The 25,336-nt window shown below is 52.4% G+C and overlaps 2 protein-coding genes across 6 annotated transcripts in view; one reads left to right on the top strand and one right to left on the bottom strand.

The window, feature by feature from the left end:
- Nucleotides 1–7,623, top strand: part of CKAP5 (cytoskeleton associated protein 5) — a 113,987-nt gene extending 106,364 nt beyond the window's left edge. For all 4 annotated transcript variants that reach the window (XM_062196210.1, XM_062196208.1, XM_062196207.1 and 1 more), the window contains 8 exons: nucleotides 1,440–1,627; nucleotides 2,107–2,182; nucleotides 3,145–3,333; nucleotides 3,423–3,560; nucleotides 4,070–4,153; nucleotides 4,248–4,407; nucleotides 6,585–6,736; nucleotides 6,883–7,623. In XM_062196210.1, coding sequence (XP_062052194.1) covers nucleotides 1,440–1,627; nucleotides 2,107–2,182; nucleotides 3,145–3,333; nucleotides 3,423–3,560; nucleotides 4,070–4,153; nucleotides 4,248–4,407; nucleotides 6,585–6,736; nucleotides 6,883–7,128 — 1,233 coding nt within the window. In that variant the 3' untranslated portion in view covers nucleotides 7,129–7,623. The remainder of the gene's footprint in view (nucleotides 1–1,439; nucleotides 1,628–2,106; nucleotides 2,183–3,144; nucleotides 3,334–3,422; nucleotides 3,561–4,069; nucleotides 4,154–4,247; nucleotides 4,408–6,584; nucleotides 6,737–6,882) is intronic.
- Nucleotides 7,624–9,522: 1,899 nt separating this feature from the next.
- Nucleotides 9,523–23,724, bottom strand: F2 (coagulation factor II, thrombin). Of its 2 annotated transcripts, none has more exons than XM_062196213.1 (14): nucleotides 23,598–23,724; nucleotides 23,188–23,351; nucleotides 22,841–22,865; nucleotides 22,613–22,663; nucleotides 21,243–21,348; nucleotides 21,035–21,171; nucleotides 18,863–19,177; nucleotides 18,560–18,673; nucleotides 18,354–18,480; nucleotides 17,445–17,612; nucleotides 16,962–17,135; nucleotides 16,605–16,786; nucleotides 9,918–9,988; nucleotides 9,523–9,782 (listed from the first exon to the last, which is right to left on the bottom strand). In XM_062196213.1, exons 1-14 carry the CDS (start codon nucleotides 23,674–23,676, stop codon nucleotides 9,642–9,644), a joined length of 1,854 nt encoding a protein of 617 aa, XP_062052197.1. In that variant the 5' UTR covers nucleotides 23,677–23,724; the 3' UTR covers nucleotides 9,523–9,641. The 2 variants fall into 2 exon arrangements, with proteins under 2 accessions (XP_062052197.1, XP_062052196.1); XM_062196212.1 differs by having other exon boundaries at nucleotides 21,026–21,171.
- Nucleotides 23,725–25,336: the final 1,612 nt, after the last annotated feature.

The raw sequence follows: 25,336 nt of genomic DNA on the forward strand, positions 1-25,336 counted from the left end.
ACTGCTAAGATTGGATATTGGCCTTCACTCTATCTAACCGTATTGTTAGGATATAAAGACTGCTTGGAATTCTGCCTCCCATCAGTTTCTTTCTTTCTTTCTTTTTTTTTTTTTTTTTTTTAAGATTTATTTATCTATTTGAAGGTAGAGTCACAGAGAGAAAAGGAGAGAGAGAGAGAGCGATACAGAGCGCGCTTCCGTCCACTGGTTCACTCCCCAAATGGCCGCAATGTTCAGAGCTGGCCAGATCCAGAGCCAGGAGTTTCTTCTGGGTCTCCCACATGGGTACAGGGGCCCAAGAACTTGAGCCATCTCCCACTGCTTTCCCAGGCGCATTAGCAGGGAATGGGAAATGGAGCAGTCAGAACTTGAACTGGCACCCATATGTGATGCCGGCACTGCAGGCAGTGGCTTTACCTGCTACACCACCACACTGGCCCCCATTCCATCAGTTTCTTTATCAGGCATGATGTTCCTTGTTTGGCTTTTCAAAGATAAGTGTGTTCACATTAAAAATACTTTATGATAAAAAGGAAGCATATGAATTAATTTTGGATATTATTGAAGTTTGGGGGGGGATAGTGATTTTTTTTTTAATTCTCTGAATTTTTTTTTAATATTTGGATTTTTGTCCTGACAAAAATTTGTTTTGTGGGTTTGTTTTTTATTTGTTTTTATTTGAAAGTCAGAGAGACAGACACAGAAAGATATTCCATCCACTGGTCACTCTCTAAATGCCTCCAACAGCTGAGTCTTGTTCAGGCCAAAGCTAAGAGCCAGCAACTCAATCCAGGTCTCCCATATGGGTGGCAGGGACCCAACGATTTGAGCCATCACCTAACCTCCCACAATACACATCAACTAGAAGCTAGAATTAGAAGCAGAGCTGGGGCCGGCGCCGTGGCTCAACAGGCTAATCCTCCGCCTTGCGGCACCGGCACACCGGGTTCTAGTCCCGGTCAGGGCACCGATCCTGTCCTGGTTGCCCTTCTTCCAGGCCAGCTCTCTGCTGTGGCCAGGGAGTGCAGTGGAGGATGGCCCAAGTGCTTGGGCTCTGCACCCCATGGGAGACCAGGAGAAGCACCTGGCTCCTGCCATTGGAACAGCGCGGTGCGCCGGCCGCAGCGTGCTACCGCGGCGGTCATTGGAGGGTGAACCAACGGCAAAAGGAAGACCTTTCTCTCTGTCTCACTCTGCCTGTCAAAAATTAAAAAAAAAATAAAAAAGAAGCAGAGCTGGGACTTGAACTCAGGCATTCCAGTGTCAGATGAGGGTGTCTCAAACAATGTCTGATCCACTGCCACGTTTTTTTTAACCTGCCCCTGAATTTTAAAATACAAAATATAATTGAGTGCTTACTGGAATATGCCACGCATGTTTGTCTTCTTTGTTCTATGTGTCGAGTTTTATACCTCCCTAACACAACTGTGACTGGATAGCTGTTTCAGATAGAGAGCTTGGCCCGGGAGGCCTCCACGGGAGTCCTGAAAGACCTGATGCATGGCCTCATCACCTTAATGCTAGACTCCCGGATTGAAGATCTAGAGGAAGGACAACAGGTGATCCGCTCTGTGAACCTCTTGGTGGTGAAGGTTCTGGAGAAGTCAGACCAGACCAACATCCTGAGGTATATCTACTCTGCAGAAGACCCTGGAAGAGCCTCCCTCTTCTCTACATATAACAACCAGAAAGTCACTAGATGAGTTGTAACTTTAGGTTTGCCTCCTATGTTGATTTATTACTCTTTACTTCTTTGTGGACCAAAGGTAGTCCAGCCTAAGACAGAAGCTACAACTGATAACAAGTCAGTAAGCCAATATCACAAATTTCTAGAATAGAACCTTAAGGTTCTTTAGTTATATCTTTCCTATGCATTTTCAGGTACATTTTCTTTCTCACCTGCCAATGACAGTGAAAACTAGAGTGGTATCTTACAAAACTTAAAGTGATGTTTATTTTAATAACTGAATGTCAAGTAACCAAAGATGATTCCTGAGCCCACAACCTCTTAAATGGAAGGAGGATATTCACATTTGCCTTTTCAATTACATTGGCATGGAGGTTTAAAACTTAATAATGCTGTGATGTTGGGTTTTGTTTTTCCAGTGCCCTACTTGTTTTGCTCCAGGACAGCCTGCTAGCAACAGCCAGTTCTCCGAAATTCTCAGAGCTTGTTATGAAGGTAAAGTTGACATAATCTGATCTCTTTTCTTTTAAAAATGCCATCACTGTTTTAAAATATGGAGGGGTGGGGAGAGATTGGAGCTAAGACACAGACTCTTCTGAAAAATTAAAATTGTAGTCTTCATATTCCCTTCCTCCAGTTTGAAGCCCAAGATCAGGCCTAAACAATTCTTGGCCTCAAACAGTAAAAACAGCTGTTTTACAAATATTTTACCAATTCTGGAATCAAAAGCCTAGAAGTCTGATGAGACATTTCTTTTTTGGAAAAAATATATATACAGTTCTATAGTATTTTGGTCTCTTTCAAAGATTCTACATGAACATATCTATAGTGTAGTAAGATATTTAATTTCCTTGGATTAGATTTGGCAAAACAAATATGAACTACTCTTCTCTCAAGGAAACCCAAGACAGAATTTCCACAACTTATTAAGTGATGCTGGGTTGTTGAAGTGGATTCATTCTGAGAGGAGAAGTGCGGTGGGGACAAGAGGTGTGGAGTCATGACACAGACCCCAGGAGTTGGGTGAAAGCGAGCTAGAGGCGAGCAGCTCGCAGACTGGCTTATTTCAGTTGGTACAACAGCTTATATAGCTGAGGCAGCCAATCTGGTCAAGGGGTGGTTTATGCTGTAACCAATCACTGCCTGTTGCCAGGCAGGCTCCTTTGCCAGGTGGGTTCCGCCACCATTTCCTGAGTAACTGACACTCGCTTGCCAGTGCCATCTTGGCATGGCATTCTCATTGCTCCACACTGGGTCTCTGGGGAGTAGGAGGAGGATGGAGATGCATGATCAGAATTTTTCAAGTTTTAGCCACTGAACTTGAATTATCCCTGACCACCCTTTAGAAGTGAGCCTGTAGTTTGGGGGAGATGAATGGTGACATATTGTCTTAGTCTTCAGTCACTCTTTCTAAGTTTGATTTCTTTTTTTTTTTTTTTTTTTTTTTTTTGCAATAGTGTCTCTGGAGAATGGTACGATTATTGCCTGATACCATCAACAGCATTAATCTGGACAGAATTCTTCTGGATATCCACATTTTCATGAAGGTCTTCCCCAAAGAGAAACTAAAACAATGCAAAAGTGAATTTCCCATAAGGACTCTAAAGACCCTGCTGCATACCTTATGCAAATTAAAAGGGCCCAAGGTGAGTGAAGTGCAGCTGGTCTCCAGGGGCTTAGAGAACTTCATGGAAATGGCAGTGCTACCACTTGAATGTGTTTGTGTCTGCCTCAGATCCTAGACCACCTAACGATGATTGACAACAAGAATGAGTCAGAGCTCGAGGCCCACCTTTGCCGGATGATGAAGCACAGTATGGACCAGACTGGGAGCAAGTCTGATAAGGAAACAGAAAAGGGAGCATCTCGAATAGTGAGTGGCCTGACTTGAAAGATGGAGGGAATGAGGCTGTGCTGGAAGTGATCTTGCCTAAGTGTGGGTCTCCTGGAGGCTCCTTCTGAGGGCCTGCGGGGAAGGTCCAGGAAGTGGTCTAATGCTGTGGTGCTGTAACCATTTCCATCTTGAAGTTTTGCAATGTGAGTTACATCTGTGCGCATTTTGACCTTCAAGAAAGATCTCTGTGTCTGTGCCTAAAGCATTGGTGAGCAGATAAATCCACTATGAACTTTGCTTAATTCAGGAGAATGGGCCAATTCTTCCTTCATCAAGTTGAGGTGAAAATCTGAGGCGGAAGCATTCAGTAACCAGAGTGCTAGTGTTGTGCTTTTTGCTTTAGGTGCTAGAGTGTTGATGCTTCTGCTCGCAGAGACACACCAGGAAGGTCCAGATCTTGAGATCTCGATTTTTTCCTGTTCCCATCTAGCCATTGGTTCCTATTAACAACTCTAAGCAGTTCTTCCTCATGTCTTCTAATTTTTCAGGATGAAAAATCATCGAAGGCCAAAGTGAATGATTTCTTAGCTGAGATTTTTAAGAAGATTGGCTCTAAAGAGAACACTAAAGAGGTGAGAATAAAAAGGCTAACCTCAGTGAGGGTCTCCTTTATGAAAAGGGGACACTGGCATCTATCCACACCTTTTCCTTTCTCTTGTTCACCAGGGCCTAGCAGAGTTATATGAATATAAGAAGAAATACTCAGACGCCGACATTGAACCATTTCTGAAAAACTCCTCACAATTCTTCCAGAGCTATGTTGAAAGAGGCCTCAGGGTGATTGAGATGGAAAGGGAGGGCAAAGGCCGGATTCCCACGTCAGCAGGTATGGGTTCCATTGGCAGTCCAGGAATGGGCTCCAGCTTCATTCCTAAACTCAGCATGTTGAACGAGGCTCCTGATGTTCCCCTAAGCCTGTGCATTTGTATTCTTTTCCTGTTTGGTTGACGGCAGTTTGTCCTTCTAGTTGCTCAGGTCCAAAGCTTTAGAGTCTTCTTTTCCTCTCCTTCATGAAATCCTTTAGGCTATACCTGCAAATTGTATGCAGATCCAGACCACTACCACCACCACCACCACCCTGTACCCTGTCCTCACTTTTCACTGCTACCTCCTTGCTCCAAGGCATCATTGTCTCTTACCTGGACAATAGCACCTCTCCTCTCTGATCTCTCTGCCTTCACCCTTACCTCTGTTTCATCTCCATGCCTAGTATCAAAATGACACTTCACCATTCCCCAGAGACACTCACTTGTACCCAGCAAAAGCCCTTACAAAGGTCCTGCATTGCATGACCCCTGACACTCTGGGAGCTCTCTCCTAATGCCCTCTCCAGCTGGTCTTCCATCCAAGCCAGCCACCAGCCCCCTTGCTGTTTCTGGAACACACAGGCTCCTTGGGTTCCAGTCCTGGCTGTTTCTTACATGTAGAATACTCTCCTAAAACACCCATGTTAGTCAGCCCCCTTTCCTTGTCAGATCCTTGTTCATTTACCATTCCAATGAGATCTTATTTAAAACCTCTGACATACTCCTCACCCTGCTGCAACATTTGCCACCTCTAACATACCATACAGTGTGGCACTGGTCAGGTTAGTTATTCAGTGTGTCTCTCCCTGCCTGTATATGTGTATGTGGGTGTGTGTCTGCACGTGCACAAAGCAAAAGAACTTTTGTCTGGTTTGCTGCCTGGAACATAATAGGCATTCAGTACTTGTTAAATGATATGAATGAATGCTTACTCCAAGTTTCAGTCTCCCCGAGACCTTGAGAGTCTGTCTTGAAGTGTGGTGAGCAGAATGTCTGGTAACACTCCACGATGGAACAAACCATGGTTTGGGTGATTGGAGAAAGGCCTCCTTTTCATGTCTGCCCAGTCCTTTCTAGTGACGTCCAACATTTGATATTTTTGGACAAACAGTGCATTTGCGACACAAGTGTGCTGGGTTTCCTGCCCTGACATATTCACTTCTCTGTTGGCTGTGACGTTCTTCGTGTTTCACTGCTGCACAGTACTCTCATCGTTACGATAAAGATGTAAACATCACTTTCCTGTTTGCCACAAGGCAGTTTTTCCTCCTAGTATCTTATCTTATGGGCCTACATAATGCATTTTCTAGTGACAGCAAATTCGGTATTTTGAATGCTTACATTTTGTGATTGTCCCTTCTCAGAAATTTGGAGACTGTGGTAGAGTTTGTTGTTATTTAGGTTTAGGTTTTGGTTTTCTGCTCTCCTGCCAGAATAGCAATCTTAGGCTGTCCCCTCTTGAGATATTTGCTGGACCCCTCAGCTTCTCCCCCTCTTCCTCATGAATACTCCAAGGCTTGGAGCTCCTTGTGTCCTTCCCAGGTTTGAGTAAGAGCTTTCCCCTGTGTGTTGCCTGCTCCAAGCCAAATCTACTTATTCCAAGCATGTAAGATCCTCAGATTTTTCAGACAGTTATACTACAAGTGTACCTCAGAGATGGTGTGGGATCAGTTCTAGCCACTGTAATAAAGCAAGTCATATGAATGTCTTAGTTTCCCAGTGCACAAAAAAAATTAGGTTTATAGGTAGCATTGTGGTGCCAGCATCCTATGTCAGAACTCCAATTCAGGTCCCAGTTGCTTCACTTACAATCCAGCTCCCTGCTAATAGCCTGGGAAAGCAGCAGAGGATGGCCCAAGTGCTTGGGCCCTTTCCATCCACATGGAAGACCTGGTTGGAACTTTTTTAAACTCCTGGCTTTGGCCTGGTCCAACCCCAGCCATTGCAGCCATTTGGGCAGTGAAACAGAAAATGGAGAATCTTTATCAGTTCTTGAATATCTCATGATGCTTATCTTTTTCAGAACACCTTTTATCCTTTCTGGGTAGATTCTTAAGGATTTTTTAGTTTTCAAGTTCATTGGCAAATTCAAACCCCAGGAAATTCTTCATTGTTTTCTTTGGTGGCAGATTAACCAAGGCAGTTGAGAAGTGGGATGTGTGTGTTTTCTGAATATTGTTTACATGTTCCTCTCCAGGCATCTCCCCTCAGATGGAGGTCACATGTGTGCCCACTCCTACAAGCACGGTGTCCTCCATAGGTAACACAAATGGAGAAGAGGTGGGACCCTCTGTCTACCTGGAAAGGCTAAAAATCCTTCGGCAGCGGTGTGGTCTAGACAATACAAAGGTACTGCTCTTTTCATTCTGTGTGCCTTATGGCAGGCAGGGCTGGGCCAGCCCAGCCCAGAGAGAAGTGGCTCAGTCTTTGGTGTATGTTGTCCCAGAACTGCAGCTTGACTTGATCTTAGACAATGTCCCTTCTTCTCTCAACAGCAAGATGACCGACCTCCGTTGACTTCTTTGCTCTCCAAACCAGCAGTTCCTCCCGTGGCCTCTTCCACGGACATGCTCCACAGCAAACTCTCTCAGCTCCGGGAGTCACGGGAGCAGCACCAGCACTCGGACCTGGATTCTAACCAGACTCACTCTTCAGGAACCCTGACCTCCTCTTCCTCCTCCACAACTAACATTGATGACTTGAAAAAGAGGCTGGAGAGAATAAAGAGCAGTCGCAAATGAAGCTGCCCACTCCCCGGCACCCTGCAGCTTTAGTTTACTAAACTAGGAGTCCTCATAGCTGGAAGTGGCCTCACAGGCCGAGTGTGCACAGACTGGTGTGTGTGTGTGTGTCACACCGAGGAGCTGGGGCAGGAGTGGCCATGGCACAAGTCTCTGCACGTGCTCTGCTTCTCTCTGCCACAGCTGCCCCTCTAGGAGGCTGACTGTGGGTTAGCGTAGTGTACAGACTTGTCAACAGCTGCTCTCCTCTCAGCCCACACTAGTTTCCATATCCTTTTTCTTTTATTTCTAATTGCTCATTTGTAAAATTGTCCTTATCTTTCCTAGCTTTATTAGAAGCTCTTTACTAGCTTTCCTTTGAGTTTGTGAGCTCTTCCCTCTGTAGCCCTGAAGGGTCACTGTATTCTGTATGAATGCATGGCATGACACAACTAATTTAAGAGTCTTTTATAAATAAAGTTTGCATTAACTATGCCTGTCTCCCAAGATGCTGCATGTGCAGGAGTGAAGAGCAGCCCTTCCTGCCACCTGTTTAGGGAGCAGCAGGGTCTTCAGCTGATGGAAAAGGTGAGTTTGTGCTTTTGGAGCTCACACGTGTGGCGCTTTTACTCCCTGGGGAGCAGGAGCCGCTCACCTTTTCCGCTCACTTTTTCCACTCTCCACATGCAGCTCCCTAGGGAGCAGAACAATCACATCCTCCCCTGGTGTGAGGTTTTGGGTCATGACTTCCTTCCTAGCATCACCAAGTTCCAAGGAGCTCCTGGGTGTCTCACCATTTTCCTGTCCCCACACACATTTGACTAGTGCAGTTTGGGAGAGCTTAGTAGTTTCCTACCTGGTTATGGGCATCTCTTTTGGTCACAGTTGGTGTGAGTGAGGACCAGAAAGTGAACCAAGGACTCACCTCTGGGTGACTAAGTTGCACAGGACTTCCTTCCGTAGTCAGAAAAACTCTTTAGGATTAAGAGGTTCTGGGTTCCTGGGGAGACTCTGGGCAATCAGAAAGGTCAAAGGAACTTTTCTAGCCCACCCTCAACTGGTTTTCCATCAAGTGAATCCTCCATTGGTTCTGCTCATTGTCAGGCACCCCTCTGCTGCCTGAAGTCAAATTTGCCTCTGTCCTTTTGAGTGGGACCATGGGAGTGGCATGCATGCATGGATGGGAAGCTGGAGTTCACTCTACAGGAGAAGGGCAGAGGTAGGAAGAGTGGCTGTGCTCGCGTCTGAAAGTGGTCCAGGGCCTACAGCTCACGGCGATGCTGGAGGGAATGGACCCTGAGGAAGGAAGGTGTGCCCTTGTTTAGAAGGCAGTTCTAGGAAGTGCTGGGCATTCCTGATGCCCTCCCCTTGCACTGGTTAAAGCCCTGGCCCGCCAACATTCTGCAGACTCACAGAATTTCCTGTTTTAACCCTACTTTCTGGGCAGTGAGAAGCAATGCATGAGGGCAAGGAGCTCTGTCCTAATTCTCTGTTCCTGATGTATTGAAAAAGAAGAGCCATGAGAGGAAGCAGGTAAAGATACCTTCTTAAAAAAAAATACCTTCTTTAGGTCCCTTCCTGCTTGAAACCCGCAGTGGTGACCTCCACCCTCCCATCCAAGGCAGTCTTCACTCAGGCCCTCGGAGTGAGTCTTGTCCTCAACACGGTCCTCCTCGCGGGTCCTCTCGATGAATGAGCATCTCATACCAGTTAGAACTACCTGTCGACTCTGTTGTAGACGGCAGTGCCTCGCTCCTGTGAGCTCTAAGCACAGCTAACAGGAATGGTGTCCTAGTGCCCCGGAGGAACTTGGAGTGGGGGCAGCAGACCAGAGCTGTGCTCCATCCCACGCCAGTGGCCTCTGCCCCGGTGACCTCAAAGAATGGGCTGTCAAAGGCCACCTTCCACTCTGACTCCTGTGACGTACTTCTGAGTTTACTTGTTAACCCTCTAGTCCCATTCCTTGGAAAACCAGCTGCTGTGTGAGGGAAGCAACCACTACCCCAAGGCAATTCGCAGGGCCCCCAGGGAGGCGGCGGGCAGGAGGAAGGAGCCTGGTGCCTGTGACAGGCAGCTGTGACGTATGGAGGGCGGGCCAGGTCTCAGGTGATGTGCCAAGTATGCCGGGTACGTTCTCACGTCATCCTCATAACCACATGAAAGGAGTATTGGCATTATCTGCATCTTTATAACAAATGCTCCAGGGCTCCGTTACTCAACTGCTCACCGATGGTTTGTGAGGATTAAATGAGATGGCCCATTAAAGGCCAGATAGGGGACATTTTGAATGCTCCTGAGTTCTCCTGCCCTGGCCCTGTTCTGGAGGTTCTTTAGGTCTGTTTGTCCAGCAGTCGTACCGGCCCTTCCTGAGCCTGGTCCAGAGAGCCACCTGAATAGCACTGGGAGCACCAGGGCTCACTGACAGAGTCACTTTTATTGGGAACCACCATTTAGGCACAAACCACAAAAACAATTCTTTGACTGGATTGGTTTCTGTAACATCGCAGTGAGGAGCCCAGAACGTGTGTGGCCCCCTAGCCAAACCGATCAACCATCTTGCGTATCCACTTCTTGAGGCGGAAGACGTGTGTGTAGAAGCCATACTTGCCATCCCGGTCACAGCCTTCACCCCAGGAGACAATGCCCATCTGATACCAGCGGTTGTTGTAGGGGCTCTGAGAAGGAAAGACAGGGTTTTCGATAGTCAAGTCCAAGGTAGCATCGGTGTTACTCGCCAGATAACTACCTGAAAACCGTCTCCTCCTCACCCCAGATTACCCCCAGCCCGTGGTTCTTAAATGGAACTTTACCTTCATAACAAAGGGTCCCCCACTGTCACCTTCACAGGCATCCCCTCGTTTCCCCTCTTCAGGCTTGTAACCTTGAGAGAGAACACAAACGCTCGTACTCCAGCTGCTCTCCTTTGAGAGATGGAGCTGGGGACAGGCATTTGATGCAGCAGCTGAAACACCCCCATATTCCCATATCCGGGTGCCTAGGTTCAAGTCCTGGCTCTGCTCCCAATTCCTGCCTCCTGCCCATGTGCACCCTGAGAGGAAATGTTGATGGCTCAAAGTAGTTGGCTCCCGTCCACCCACATGGGAGACCTGCATTGAGTTCCAGCTTTGGCTGTGGCCTGGCCCAATCCTGGCTGTTGTGGGCATTTGGGAATAAACTACCAGATAGGAGACCTATTTGTCTCCTCTCTCCCAAAAGCTAAATTTTATGAGACCTAGCTGACGAATATCCACTTGAGCACTTCTAGTCACCCTTCACTCTTCCTCCCCCCTCACATCCAGTCCTTTAAAAATCTTGCTGGCTCTCCCTTCAACACGGATGCAAAGCCAGCCATTGTTGCCACTTCTACCGCTGGCCCCATAGCACACACCCTCCCAGAACCACCAGTTCCCTAGTTCTGCCGGGCCAGTCTACAGTCCATTCTTAGCAGGCAGGATGACTCATAAAAGCTAACAAGATTCCTGATCTACAACCACAAAACAAAACTAACAGACTAGAAAACCTCTCTCTTTCTGGCTCTACCTCAGTCTGTAAGTCTGTCAAATAAATAGAAATATTTAAAAAAATAAATAGGTGGGGGCTGGTGCTGTGGCATAACAGGTAAAGCCACTGCCTGCAGTGCCGGCATCTGCTATGGGCACCGGTTCAAGTCCCAGGCACTCCACTTTGATCCAGCTCTTGCTGGGAAGGCAGTGGAAGATGGCCAAGTGCTTGGGCCCCTGCACCCATGTGGGAGACCTGGAAGAAACTCCTGGCTCCTGGCTGCAGGTTTCAGATCGACGCAGCTCCAGCCATTGTGGCCAACTGGGAAGTGAACCAGCAGATGGAAGACCTCTTTCTCCTCTCTCTCCTCTTCCCTCTCCCCTCTCTCCCTGCCTCTCCTCTCTCTGTGTAACTCTGCCTTTCAAATAAATAAATCTTTAAAAAAATACAATGAAAACAGTACATCGTGTTTTCTACACTTATTTTATACCAAAGGCTAGGAAACAATAGAGTGAGTTTTTTTAAAATAAATATATATTTGAAAGGCAGGGAGGGGAGAAAGAGGGAGAGAGGATCTTCTATCCCCTGCTTTATTCCTCAAATGGCTGTAATAGCCTGGTCTGGCAAGGTTGAAGCCAAAAACCCAGAACTCCCTGGTCTCCCACACGGGAGGCAGGGACTTCAGTACTTGGGCCATCTTCTGCACATTAGCAGGAAGCTGGATCAGAATCAGTGGCTGGGTCTCAAACCAACACCCCGACACGAGATGCCAGTGTCACAACTGGTGGCTTAACCAGCAGTGCTACAACTCTGACCCCAACACAATGTTTTCTATAAATGTAACTACACAATAAATATGAAAAGATCAGAGAGAAATAAGGGGCCAGTGTTGTGGCACAGAGAGTAAACCCACTGCCTGCGATGCCGGCATCCCACATGAGTGCCGGTTCAAGTCCCAAAGGCTCTGATTCTGATCCAGCTCACCACTAATGTGCCTGGGAAAGCAGCAGAAGATGGCCCAAGTGCTTGGGTCCCAGCACCCATGTAGGAGACTGTGAAGAAGCTCCTGGCTTCAGATCGGCCCAACTCCGGCCACTGGGACCATTTGGAGAGTGAACCAGCAGACGGAAGATTTCTTTCAACCCCCGCCCCCACTTCTCTCTCCATCTCTTACTCTGTAACTCTGACTTTCAAGTAAATAAATAAATCTTAAAAAAAAAAAAAAAAAAGCAGCTAAGTCTCAGCTCAGAAAGCTGGAAGGAAACACAAAACTAAGCAAGAAGAAAACATAGATAAAAGCAGAAATGAATGAAGTACATAACAGAAAAATGACAGGCCGATGTTTAACAAGTCAAATTCCTAGGTTATTTTGTTTTTGCAAAATAGACAAGTCGCCAGCTCATGTACTCAAGAAAAATAAGGGAACACACACATGTAAATGAAGGTGCCACAGAGAAGAGGCCATGAGGACATCTCACCCTCCTCTTACAGGTGAGTGGAAGTGGAAGGGGCGTCGTCCTTGGACACAATGACCCAACCTCAGGTTTTCCCAATGAAAATACCAACAAGAGGCCTGCATTGTGGCAGACGGCTCAGCTACCACCTGCAACTCTGGCATCCCCATGAGTGCTGCTTCAAGTCCCTGCTGCACCACTTCTGATCCAGCTCCCAACTAAGCAACAGAAAATGGCCCAAATACCTGCCCCCCCCCCCCCCCGCCACCCATGTGGGAGAGCTGGATGGGGTTCCTGCCTCCTGGCTCTGGCTTGGCCCCGCCCCTGCCATTGAAGTGATCTGGGTCATAAACCAGCTGACAGAGGACCAATCTTTTCCTCCCTCTCTGTAACTCTGCCTTTCAAATAAGCATTTAAAAAAATAAGAGTATCGGGGCCGTTGTTGCTGCTGCCTGCGATGCCAGCATCCCATGTGGGCTCCAGTTTGAGTCCCACCTGCTCTACTTCCAATGCAGTCTCTGCTAATGACCTGGGTAAACAGAGGATGGCCCAAGTCCTTGGGCCCCTGCACCCAAGTGAGACCCTGATGAAGCTCCTGGCTCCCAGCTTCTGCCTGGCTCAGCCACTGCTGTTGTGGCCACTTGGGGAGTGAACCAGCAGATGGAAAATCTCTGTGAGCCTTTCCAATAAATAAATAAATCTTTAAAAAACACAGAGGATGGTGCTGTGATACAGCAAGTTAAGCCACTGTCTGCAGTGCCAGCATCGTATATGGGCGCCAGTTCAAGTCCTGGCTGCTCCATTTCTGATCCAGCTCCCTGCTAATCTATGTCTCTCCCTCTCTCTCTCTCTGTAACGCTGCCTTTCAAACAAAATATTTTTCAAAAATAAAAATACTGGCCAGTGCTGTGGTGCAACAGATAAAGCCACCAGCTGCAGTGCCAGCATCCCATATGGGTGCTGGTTCAAGTCCCGGCTACTCCACTTCCAATCCAGCTCTCTGCTATGGCCTGGGAAAGCAGTAGAAGATGGCCCAAGTCCTTGGGCCCCTGCACCCATGTGGGAGACCCGGAAGAAGCTCCTGGCTCCTGGCTTTGGATCAGCACAGCTCCGGCCATTGCGGCCAACTGGGGAGTGAACCAGTGGATGGAAGACCTCTCTCTCTCTCTCTCTCTCTCTCTCTCTCTCTCTCTCTCTCTCTCTCTCTTTCTCTCTCTGCCTCTCTAACTCTGCCTTTCAAATAAATAAATAAATCTTAAATAAAAATACCAATAAGCTTTTTAATTGACCTAGACAAGCTCATATAAAAGTTCATAAGGGAAAAACAAACATGCAAGAAATGCCAGGAAAACACTGGAAAAAACAAGCCTGGAAGACTGACCCTACTAGTTATTAAACATACTCCAAAACCTTTTTAATTTAGAAAAAAAAGTATTTGAAAAGCAGAGTGACAAGAGAGGGAGAGATAGAGATCTCCCATCTGCTGGTTCACTCCCAGATAGCCACAATAGCTGGAGCAGGGCTGAGCCAAAGCCAAGAGCCTGGAACTCTATCCGGGTCTCCCATGAGGGTGGCACTTGGGCCATCTTCTGCTGTCTCCCCAGACGCTTTAGCAGGGAGCTGGCTCAGAGGTGGAGCAGCCGGGACTCAAGCTGGTGCTCATACCAGATGCCTGCTGTGCACAGCGCCAGCCCTTGCTCCTGCCTCCAGCTTGACTCCAGCTTCCTGCCTGGGCGGCGGTGGTGATGGCTCAAGTAATCAACTGGGTGAGACCGGTACTGAGTTCTCAGCTTCTGGCTCCTGCCCCTGGCTATTGTGGGCGCTTAGGTAGTAAAGTAGCAGCAGATGGGAGCGCTCGCTTGCTCTCGCTTGCTCTCTACCCCCTTCTCCCTTGGTGTCCGACTATCAAAAACTAAAATTAAAATTAAAAAGATCATATATAAGGTTGAAAAAACCACAAACGAGGAGAAATATATATTACTAATATAGGAAGAACTCCTAAAAATCGATGAGAAAGGGACAAAAATGGTCATTAAAAACATTTCACGGCCAGTGCCGTGGCTCAATAGGCTAATCCTCTGCCTGCGGCGCCGGCACACCAGGTTCTAGTCCTGGTCGGGGCGCCGGATTCTGTCCCAGTTGCCCCTCTTCCAGGCCAACTCTCTGCTTTGGCCAGGGAGTGCAGTGGAGGATGGCCCAAGTGCTTGGGCCCTGCACCCCATGGGAGACCAGGAGAAGCACCTGGCTCCTGCCTTCGGATCAGCGCGGAGCGCTGGCCGCAGCGGCCATTGGAGGGTGACCCAACGGCAAAGGAAGACCTTTATCTCCTTCTCTCTCACTCTCCACTCTGCCCGTCAAAAAAAATAAAGAGTATATTATGAAAAAACTATGCATGGATTTCAAAAATTCATGAGGAGGACTAACACGGCTTTGCACCATAATAAACTGGTACACGGGCTGTGGGTGTCTCACACAGCGACTTAACCAGCGGGCCAAACAGCCACAACTCATGTTTACCTCTCAACAGAGCAACCCCAGTTCTGGGAACTACTGGAAGGTACAGCTCCAGTGGTACAGAAATATTTACACAAAGGGTGCTCACTGCAGCACTGTTGGTGACTGCCGAATATCGGAAACAATCTAAACACCCACGCGTGAGGAAATGGTTGAATAGCCCTTGGAACATCCACCCGACAGAGTCCAGTGCGGCTTTCAACAGCTCAAATAAGTCAGGAAAAATTCTGCAGTCCATATAAAGTGCATTTCTGGGCTACATTAAATGGAAAAAGCCAAATGCTAGAGAACATCCATTGGATGCGTCTCTGTGGGTAGAAAAGTGGGGGGAATAGAATACGCAGAGCAGTCCATCTGTGCCAAAGGCAGGAAGAGTAAGCCACGGACAGAATGGGGTGGAGGGCTGGGGGCTGGGAAGGAAGTGGGAGGGGAGAAGCTTCGCTTCTGTGAGTGCTGTCTGCTGACATTTCACATACTCAAAAATAACAAAATATTTTTGGAGGAGCGCACAAAACAATGCCACCAGAAACAAATGAGGCTAATGGCATTGTACGTGAGTAACACAGAGGAGGAGGGGCAGAATGAACCCACGGAAGTGACTTGGAAACACAGTGCTTCCACCGTCTACTCTCAAGCAAAAACAAACGAAACTGAAATGTTGCTGAGCTCTTGGTGGTCAGAGTGATTCTCAATGAGACAGGTGGGGGGTTCTGGAACTGTACCCTAGTGCTGACCAAATAAGTAAATGCACCATGGAGAACAGAGTCAGGTTTCTCTCTGGTCACAGAGACAGCCACAAATATGCAAAGGGAGAAGCTAAAATTAATTTTGTGGTATGGGTCTGGAATTGGGTGTTTCAACATGAACTGGTTTTTAAACCAGTTAGCAGATGACAAGCAGATGTGAGAGATCAACGATGGAGTCTAGGTAGGTGGGTGAACGGGTGGGTGGACGGAAGACTGACAGTAGATAATATACGTATATGATAGGTTGATGACGGATGGGTAGGTGAATTGTCGGGGCCAGTGGCCCTGGCCCGACATGAGATGCAGCAGGCTGAGGCTGTCCCTTATCTAATCCTGTTTCCAAGACTTTTCGTCCCATATTCCTGCAGGCAGGATGTGACTTCTGATGAAGGTTTATGATGTTCTTTGCTCTATCTGCAGAGCTTGTACCCTGATCATTGCTACTTTGTAAACTTGCTCTGTTCCTGTGCTATGCATGATTGCACACAATGAATGTTATCTGTATGGGGCCTGGGGTATATATCCTTGTGTTTCTTGGTGCTCGCTGCTGGAGACTGAAGGGTTTCCTTAGGGAGACTGCCTCCAGTCCCTCATCGCCGGGCCCCCTACTTTGGCTTGGAACGCGATGAGGCAATAAACGTGGTGATGAATTGACTGAGTGCTGCGTGTCTCCATGTGGTTTGTCGGGTGGCCTCCGACAGTGAATGGAGGGATAGATATTACTGATAGATACAACAGATTGGTGTGATGGGTGGACATACAGCAGACAGATATAATAAATGATAAATAGGTAGACATGATAGATGACAGATGGCTAGGTAGTAGATAGACATAACAGGTAGATGATGGATGGACAGGATGGCTAGGTAGGTGATAGGTGATAGGTGGTAGAGAGATGACAGATAGATGAGACAGGGGTTAGTGTGTGCACTAGCTTTCCGACCTGGGGCTGGGGCTGAGAAAGACACTTGGTCTGCATCTCTCTGATATCCCACCCTCCCCCTAGGAAGCCAGCTTCCTGAGGGACACAGGTGTGGTGTGTGTGGGAACGGGCCATTGAATGAATGATTGAGCGGGTCTCCCCACCCATGGCCTCTGGCTGCTGTCTGGGCCCACATCTCAGCCTCACACAAGCTCAGGCCCGGAGCCTTCGGCTCATTCTACAGCGGAGGTCTGGAGGTGGCTGCGGCTGGGGTTCCAACCCAGGCTGTGCTCACGTCATGCCCCAATCCTGGCCACACCCAGCCGCACTGCTCCCTGGAGCCGCCACGCCCACACTTGCCGGCACAGAACATGTTGTCAGTGACTCGGATCCGCGTGGACGCCTTGCAGACGGGCCGCTCCACGAGAGGCAGATTCACCATCTGTAGCACGCTGGGCTGCACCTCGTTCGAGTTCACGGTCCACATCTCCTTCAGGTTGCCCCAGCCCGTCACCCGCCCCTTGTGTCCAGCCTGGAGCAAGCTGCGGGGAAGACGGGAGAGGCACCCGCTGAGAGCGGACCTGGGCGCCTCGGGTGGGTCCGAGGCCGATGCTGAGGGACCCAGATCTCCAAGAACCTTGGGGCTGACTCCAAGAACCTGAGGCCTGGGGAGGGGCAAGGAGCTTCTGCCCGCCTCCGAGGCCACGCCCACCCCACCTGGTCACTATCTGCTTGTCAGGCAGGCACACGGGGTGGATGTAGTCGCTGAAGGCAACCGGCTTCTTGAGCTTCATGAGGGCGATGTCCCGGTCCAGGTTCTCCCGCCAGTTGTACCCGGGGTGGATGATGATCTTTTCCAGGGTGGAGATCTTCTCCATGTTCCGCTCGTACCTGTGCAGAGTCCACGGGGGAACAGAGCAACTGCAGGCCCAGCGGGGAGGGGCAGCCAGTTCCTGAAGGAAGGATCTGGGGCGGGAGGGGGGTCTGGGAGGCGAGGTGACCGCTGGGCCACCGAGGAGGGGCCCGGGCTGGCTCTCGCCTTGGCGGTCCCCTGGCAGCTTCTCCCCGCACCCCCAACCTGGGTCTTGCCCTGGTGTCTGGACAGGGACTGCTGGGATATCACTTCGCGGGGCTGCAGAGACAATGTCCCCCAGGCCCCAGAGTTACCCTGGCACCCCGGGGGCCTCGGGCACGCTGTACCTGCTGCGGGCGTATTTGCCGATGCGCACCAGGATGTCATTCACAGTGAAGTTCTTGTCCCAGGGGGGATACAGGAGGCAGTGGGCAGCAGTGAGAACCCAGCGGTCGCTGATGAGGCTGGCGCCGCACAGCAGCTCCTGGGGGCTCTTCCGGAAAATCATCACCTGCCTGGGAGGGGGAGCAGGGGGCGTGAGGAGCCGGGGACCCGCCTTCCATCAGCCCTGCAAGTTGAAAGCCCCTGGTTTAAGAACCAGCTGGGGGGGGGGGGGGGCACCGTGGTGTTAATAGGCTAAAGCCTCCGCTTGCGGTGCCCTCATCCCATACAGGTGCTGGCTGGAGTCCTGGCTGCTCCTCTTCTGATCCAGCTCTCTGCTATGGCCTGGGAAGGCAGTGGAAGATGGCCAAAGTCCTTGGGCCCCTGCACCCACGTGGGAGAATCGGAGGAATCTCCTGGCTCCTGCCTACAGCACCCACAGCCCATCTGGGCACCAGTTCAAGTCCCAGCTGCTCCATTTCTCATCCAGCTCTCTGCTTGTGGCCTGGAGAAGCAGCGGAAGATGACCCAAGTGTTTGGGCCCCTGCACCTGCCTGGGAGACCCAGATGCACTTCCAGGCTCCAGCCCCAGCCATGGTGACCATTTGGGGAGTGAATCCGAAAATGGAAAATATCTGTCTCTCTCTGTAACTCTGCCTCTCAAATGAATAAGCAAACCTTTAAGTGGCGGGGAGCGGGGAACTAACTGGACAGGGCTGGCTCCAGGTTGGCTCAGCAGAAGCACCAGGCTCAGCCCCGCCCAGAGCTTCTGTACACCCTGAGCTTCGGGGGCGGAAAGGGCTTCCCAGGGCTGTGCATGGCCCCCGCCAAGCGCCTGGTAGCGCGGTGCGGGTGGCGGAGGCAGGCGGACGCACCAGGGCGCGCTGCCGATCTGGGCGTCCCGGCCCCCGACGATGCGCCCGTGGATGTAGGACTCCAGAAGCTCCTCCTCCCTTTCGTCCTTCAACGACTTCTTCTCAAACAGAGGGCGCAGCCCACAGTCTGCAGAGCAGGGCTGGCTGTGAGGCCCCAGCCCCTCGGCCTCCAGCCCCGCCGCACCCCTGGGCCGCCCTCGGCTCACCCGCCTCCCCGGCGCCGAAGGTCTCCTGGTTGAAGAAGGTCTGGAACACCTGCTCCGTGGTGCGGCCCTCGATGGCCTCTTCCAGCCCAAGCGCCTCTTCTTCCACGGCCTCCTCTGCAGGGGCCCAGGCACCGTCCGCGCTGGGCTGGGCTGGGCTGGGCCCCTCTTCAGAGCGTCCCCTAGATTGCCCCCACCCCGCCCCTGCTGGCCTTGGAGGCCGGCCCCGCCGGGGCCTCAGTTTACTCGTCTGTAAACGGGGAGAGGCCCTGCGCCCCCCATGCCCACCTCTGCCGGCCCACTCACCGCAGTAGTTGAGGCCGCAGTACTCGAAGCTGCTGGGCCTCCCGGCCACGTAGCACCACACGCCCTCCTCATCCCCGTCCGGGTTGCGGCAGAAGTTCTCCACCAGCGGGACTTCCGGGCTGAAGCTCTTGCCCCTGCTCAGAGCCTGGGCCTCCGGGCTGCTCCAGGCCAGGCAAGGGGTCCCTTGTTTGGTGACCGCCAGGCGCCCCTGGTAGTGCCTGCCACGCTCAGAGACGCAGGGCTCCAGTGGCGGGGGCAGCGTCACCCCGGAGTGTCCGGCGCGTGGTCTCAGCTCCAGGGTCACTTGCCCCTGGCCTGGTGGGTGAGGAGGCAGAGAGTAGGGTGGGTGGGCCGCCGCTAGGCGGCGCCAGACAAGAATTCCAGTCCCTGCCTTGGCTGCCCCAGCGACCTCAGGCAGCCTAACTTTTCTGGGCTTCTGTTGCCCGCTTTTCAAGGCCTTGCTAAAGGCATTCCTGCAGGTGGGAGGCCTAAGCAAGATCTGCAGCAGCCCAGTAGCCAGGGCTGGCTTCCTGGGCCAGCTGTAACCCACTGGGAGTGACTGTGGGGAGATTCGCAAGGATTCTGTTCCCCTAGGGGCAGGGCCCGGACAGACGTCAGCTGCCTGCAAGCGCGTGCTGCCGGAGCGGATGCTGGTCACAGGCATCCGTTTGGGTTAAGATGACTGGTGATGGGGCAGGTGCGATGGCGGAGCCGGGGAAGCTGCCGTCTGCAATGCGAACATCCCACATGACTGCCGGTGCGTGTCCCGGCTGCTCCACTTCAATCTAGCTCCCTGCTAATGAGCCTGGGACAAGCAGCGAGAGATGGCCCAGGTGCTCGGGCTCCTGCCACCCACATGGGAGCTCTAGATGAAGCTCCTGGCTTCTGGCTTCAGCCTGGCCCAGCCCTGGCCACTGCAGCCATCTGGGGAATCAATCAGCAGATGAAACACCTCTCTCTCTCTCTCTCTCTTTCTCTCTCTCTTTCTCTCTCTCTTTGCCTTTCATATAAATAAATAAACCTGAAAAAAAAAATGGTATATTTCTGGTGTCAAGAGCTGCCTCGTTCTGCCTCCCCCCAACCATGAATGCATGGGGACTTCAAAAAGTTCATGGAAAAATGGAGTGAAAAGTATGAGTTATTTTGGTGCAAAAACATATTGAAACCCATGCATAGCTTTTTCAGAATGCGCATTTTCCATATACTGTGGGAGAAAAAAAAAAGGGTTTTTGGCACCAGAAGCATTTTTTATTCCAAAATAAACGAATGATTTTAATTCCATTTTTCCACAAATGTTCTGATGTCCCCCTGAATGCGTGCCATGGATCTGGGCCCAATCCTAGAGCAAGGAGCCAAGCTCAGCTCAAGCCATCAGTGAAGGCAGAGGTGTCCAGCCCAGCCCAGCCTCCCTCAGTGGACCCCACAGCAGCTGAGACCAGCGGAGCCACCTGCGTAAGAAATATGGGCTCTTGGGGCCGGCGCTGTGGCGTAGCGGGTAAAACTGCTGCCTGCATCCCATATGGGCGCCGGTTTGAGTCCCGGCTGCTCCTCTTCCGATCCAGCTCTCTGCTATGACCTGGGAAAGCAGTAGAAGATGGCCCATGTCCTTGGGCCCCTGCACCCGCATGGGAGACCAGGAAGAGGCTCCTGGCTCCTGGCTCCTGGCTTTGGATCGGCTCAGCTCTGGCCGTCGTGGCCATCTGGGGAGTGAAGTAGCGGATGAAAAACCACCCCCCCCTGCCTCTGCTTTCTGTAAGTCTTGCCTTTCAAATAAATAAATAAATACCATCTTTTTTTAAAAAAAGAAAATAAAGAAAAAGAAACACGGGCTCATCATGCAGTGCACCCGAGATGGTGTGGTTGTCTGGCCGCACTCTGGTGCCTGTGATGAACTAAATCACACAGGGCCAAGCTGCCCGAGGCCGGCTCTGATGCTCAGAAAAGGACAGGTGGCTCAATGGTTAGGGACGGCTTCCTAGGGAGAAGCTAAGGAGAGGGCGGGAGGCCACTCCCCCGGGTCACCCGACTTCTAGGATCAAGGGGCGCCTCCAGTGTCAAACGCCGGCCCCCCGCTCTGAAGGCAGCGCGGGCCCCATCCCGGCTGCAGGGCCCCAGCGAGGCCCGAGGCCCGTGGGCTCGGTTGGGGACCGCCCCCAGCCCCACCCTGCTCACTGCAGTCAGGCACGCGGCACTCCTCCCTGCGCACGCCGGGGTCTCTGGTGTAGCACCAGGGGCCCGTGGTGCTGCCGTCCGGGTTGCGGCAGAAGTTCTCCTGCAGGTCAGCCTCGGGGTGGGTGGTGAAGTTGATTCTGGAAGAGGACATGGCTCAGCGGAAGGGCCGCATCCCCGCCCCACCACGGCCAGCCCGGCCGGCACTCACTCAGGGTTATGTGGGTAGCGACTCCTCCACAGCTGACACTCGATGCCCGACTGCGTGACGCTCACTTGCCCTCGGTAGTTCGTCCCCAGACCCTGGGCACAGTGACCTGCGGAGACCTCGGGCCAGGTTGGCATCCATGCTGAGGCTCTGTGCCCCTCACCGCTCCCAGCAAAGCTCTGTCCACTCCCTTCAAGCTCTCTCTGGCCCCCAATCCTTAGCCTGCATTTGTTCTGCCCCCAGCTTTTCTGCAGCCCATGCGGCAGTGGTCACCACATATCCACTGAGTGCCTGCTGTGGCAAACACTGTGCCAAGTACCCAGGACACAGCCATGAAGATGACAGTCAGAGACAGGCCAGGTCCCTGTCCCCACAGAGCTTTTCCAAGTGAACAAAATCCTAGTCACCTGGCCCTGGCCTGCCTGGCCCTGGTATTGTAGCATTTCATGCCTCAGGGCCTTTGCACATGCTGTTTCTGCTGCTTGGAATGCTATGTGTTCACCAGCGCAGCCCACAAGGCCAGGAAAACTCTACTTTTGGGAAGTTGTCCCTGATCCTGCTTGGCAAAACAGGTGCTCCTTCTCCCGTGTTCTCTGGGTGTCTTGAACAGAACTTTTCCAGACATCACTTCAATGTTTTGCACTTCCGTTTTCCTATGAGACTGTGTGTTCCCTGAACACTGGGGGTCCCCAGCCCCTGACCCAGTGTCTGGCTCACAGCAGGGGGTGTCCTAAAATATTGGCTGAGTAAATTATCACATGACTGGACAGATGTTAAAGAATCCCACATGGTGGGGTCCCCTGTCACCCTGGGGGGAGGAGAAGGGAGGCTTCCCAGGGCCCAGGGCAGGTGAATGAAGGTTGTTCTAGGGGGAGGTGACGATGCCAGCAGGGGCCAGGAGGTGGGACCATGTCAGCACATTTACGGAAGTGCTTGCTGTCCGAGGCGGCTGGGGTACAAGTTTGGTGCAACGGGAGGTAAGGCTGGAAGGGCAAGTTCAGGCCAGAACTGGCAAAGCGTGCCCGGCCAAGTAGCCAGTGCTGACTCTGTGGGTAACAGGGAGCCGCCGAAGGCATTGGAGGGTGAGTGTGACCTCATCAAGCTCTGACCAGGGCAGGCGGAGGCTCAGCCCAGGCAGTGAGGAGGCGGGAAGGGTCCATTCATCACCCACTCGCCCACTTGTTCCTGCAACGTCTCACTGGCTGCCAGACACAGAGCCAGGAAAACGGACTCACGGAGCAGGTCACTGTCACCGCCATGGCCCATCCCTTCTGAGCTCGGAACGGACAGGCATGGTGCGGTGCTGGAGGGACCATGGCCGCCTCGCCTGCCCCACCCCTGCTCTCCCCCCCCCTCCCAGGGCAGACCCTCACCTTCCATACAGCTGGTGAAGTTTTCCCGGGGAGTCCTCACCGGCTCACAAACTGGAAAAGATCCAGAAACACCTTTGGGACTGGGGTGGGGGGCAGGACTGGCCGGGGACGTTCAGACCCTGGGTGTTCACAAGGAGGGAAGCAGGACGGACTGGACGCACTAGAAGGTTCTCTGGGCAGCCGGTGTCCGCAGCCTCCCTTCCTGGGGCAAGCCCTGGGCAGGCTCACCTGTGTACTTGGCCCAGAAGGCCTCCTGAAAAACAAGGGCCGGGAGTGAGGTGGTGGCGGGGTCCTGGTGGCTCTGTCTTAGTAACCGGGGTCTCCTTCCCTCACCCAGGTCAGCACGGGCAGCCTCTGCGGAGTGTCCCACTTCGGGTTCCAGCAGGGGACGGTATTTGAGGAGGGGGCAGCCCCTCACCTGCCCAGACCTAACTCCCCAGGGCGGGGCTCTGAGGAAGGGGCCCTGGGTGCTGAGGAACCCCGGCGGGGGGCAGGGGCAGGGGCTCCCGGCCTCAGTGGGGCCCCACCGCCAGGGGTGGCCCAGAGGAGGCCAAGAGGCCGGGGGCCGGGCTCACCGTGGCGCTGGACGACTCCAGAGCCTCGAAGGCCTCCTCGTAGCTGCACACCTCCTCGTAGCACTCCCGCTCCAGGTTGCCTTTGCGCAGCTCCTCCAGGAAGCCTCTGTTGGCGCGCCGCGCCCGCTGCAGCAGTGACATCGCCCGCGGAGGGGCCAGGAACACTGTGGGGACCGTGGCCTCAGGGAGCCGGCCCGCCTCGGGAGGCGCAAGTACCCAGCAGGCCCCTCTTCCGGCGAGGGGCTGCCCTCACAGCCTCACCCGAGCCCCTGCCTCCTTCCCTAAGCTGACCCCCCTGGGCTGACGCCACCCCCCACTGCCTGGGGGGAGGGGCCGACTCGGAGACCCGAGCCCATGGCCCGCACCCCGGCCTGCAGTCCGTCCCAGCATCCAAGGTCCCCCTCACCCACCTTGCTGGCTGCACACAAGGCTAACCAGGGCGGCCGCGGCCAGGCAGCCAGCTAGCCGCAGGCCTGGGACGTGCTCCATCGTGGGTCTGCTCCCGGGACTGAGGGATCGCCCTGAGCCCTCTGGGTTAATGTTGAACCAACATGAAGAAATCAGCGGAGGGGGACAGGTCGGCAGGTCAGGGCCAGCCGTGGGGACAAGTGGAGAGACAGCCCTGCAGCCCTCCCCCACCAGCCAGGAGCAGGGATGCCTGGCCTGGGCGGAAGTCACAAAGAAAGGTCACTGTCACCACCATGGCCATCCCTTCTGAAGGCATGGGTGAGCTTGAGTCGAGGGCCACTGCTGTTCCTTCCAATCCTGACGCACAGTGATGGTGCTTGCTTTATTATTATTATTTAAAGGTGTCTTTATTTATTTGAAAGGCAGAGTTACAGAGAGGGAGAGAGATCTAACATCTGTTCGTTCACTCCCAAATGGCTGCAACAGCCAGAGCTAGGCTAATCCTAAGCCAGGAGCCAGGAGCTTCTTTCAGGTCTCCCACATGGGTGCAGGGGCCCAAGCACTTGGGCCATCTTCCACTCCTTGTCCCAGATGCATTAGCAGGGAGCTGGATTGGAAGTGGAGAGGCCGGGACTCGAACCGGCGTCCCTGCAGGCAGCAGCTTAACCTGCTTTGCCGCAGCACCGGCCCCAGGTTGCTTTTATTTCTGTGTGCCTCGGTTTCCTCATCCACACAGTGGGACTCAGAACTTGGCCACAAGGACTAAAGGAGCTGAATGAACGTAAAACGCGTGATGGACAGCGAGTGCCGAGTTGTCAGAACACCTCCGGAGGTGGAGCAACAGGGAGCCTGTGTAACCACAGCGCGTAGGCAGCAGCAGCAGGGCAAGGGTATGGGTCAGCCGCTGCAAGGACTTTCCCTCCTGAGCTGCCACGAGATGTGAGTGTGTGCTGATTGCCCAGGAGGAGGCGCTAGGGCCAGGGCCCCTTGGGCCCTTGGTCTCTGTTCTCCCATCACCAACCCCCCGGGTCTCTGGCAGAGCCCCTCCCCTTGTCCACCTGTTTGCGCTGGGCCGGGCCTGGCTCAGCTTCTGTGCCCAGCCCGCTCCTCTCGCTGCCCTGTTTCCTGTTTGCCATGCGCAAGGCAAATATTAGTGCTGGGTCTAAGAAGGACAGGGGACAAAGAGCAGGGACACTGGAAGCAGAGGTCCGAGCCGGGCTTTGCTCAGGTCTGGCTCTTTGGGTCTGGATGGCAGTCGTGGACGGTCTGAGGAGAGAGGGTTGGCACGGAACTGGCGACCAGGACTCCCATGGGTCACCTTAATTCCTGGCTGGCCAGTGCCTATAGATTTTCATATATGTGCAGTTTTATGTATTTTACATTGAGGTTTAACTTACAACGAATAATGCTCACAAATCAACAATTCAAAAAATATTTATAAGATTTATTTCTTTGAAAGGCAGAGTGACATAGCGAGAAGGAGAGACAAGAGAAAGAAGTCTTCCACCTGCTGGTTCAGTCTCCAAATGGCTGCAACAGCGGAGCTAAGCCAGACCACACCCAGAAGCTTGGAACTTCGTCCTGGTCTCCCTGTGGGTAGCAGGGCCCAAGAACTTGAGCCATTCTGCACTCCACTCCAGGAGCATTAGCAGAGAGCTGGATCAAGCCTGCACTCAAACGTGGAATACCGGCCTCCCAAGCGGTGGTTTAACCCGCGGTGCCATGTTGCCCACCCCAACAA

The sequence above is a fragment of the Lepus europaeus genome, chromosome 7, assembly GCF_033115175.1.
Source record: "Lepus europaeus isolate LE1 chromosome 7, mLepTim1.pri, whole genome shotgun sequence".
Lineage (NCBI taxonomy): Eukaryota > Metazoa > Chordata > Mammalia > Lagomorpha > Leporidae > Lepus > Lepus europaeus.

Coding starts and splice junctions, on each gene's coding strand:
- F2 (XM_062196212.1), bottom strand. CDS start 23,676: ATGGAGCACGTCCCAGGCCTGCGGCTAGCTGGCTGCCTGGCCGCGGCC. Junction 21,349..22,612: donor CTTCACCAGCTGTATGGAAG/GTGAGGGTCTGC, acceptor AGGTCTCCGCAG/GTCACTGTGCCCAGGGTCTG. Junction 18,481..18,559: donor CTTCGGCGCCGGGGAGGCGG/GTGAGCCGAGGG, acceptor CCTGCTCTGCAG/ACTGTGGGCTGCGCCCTCTG.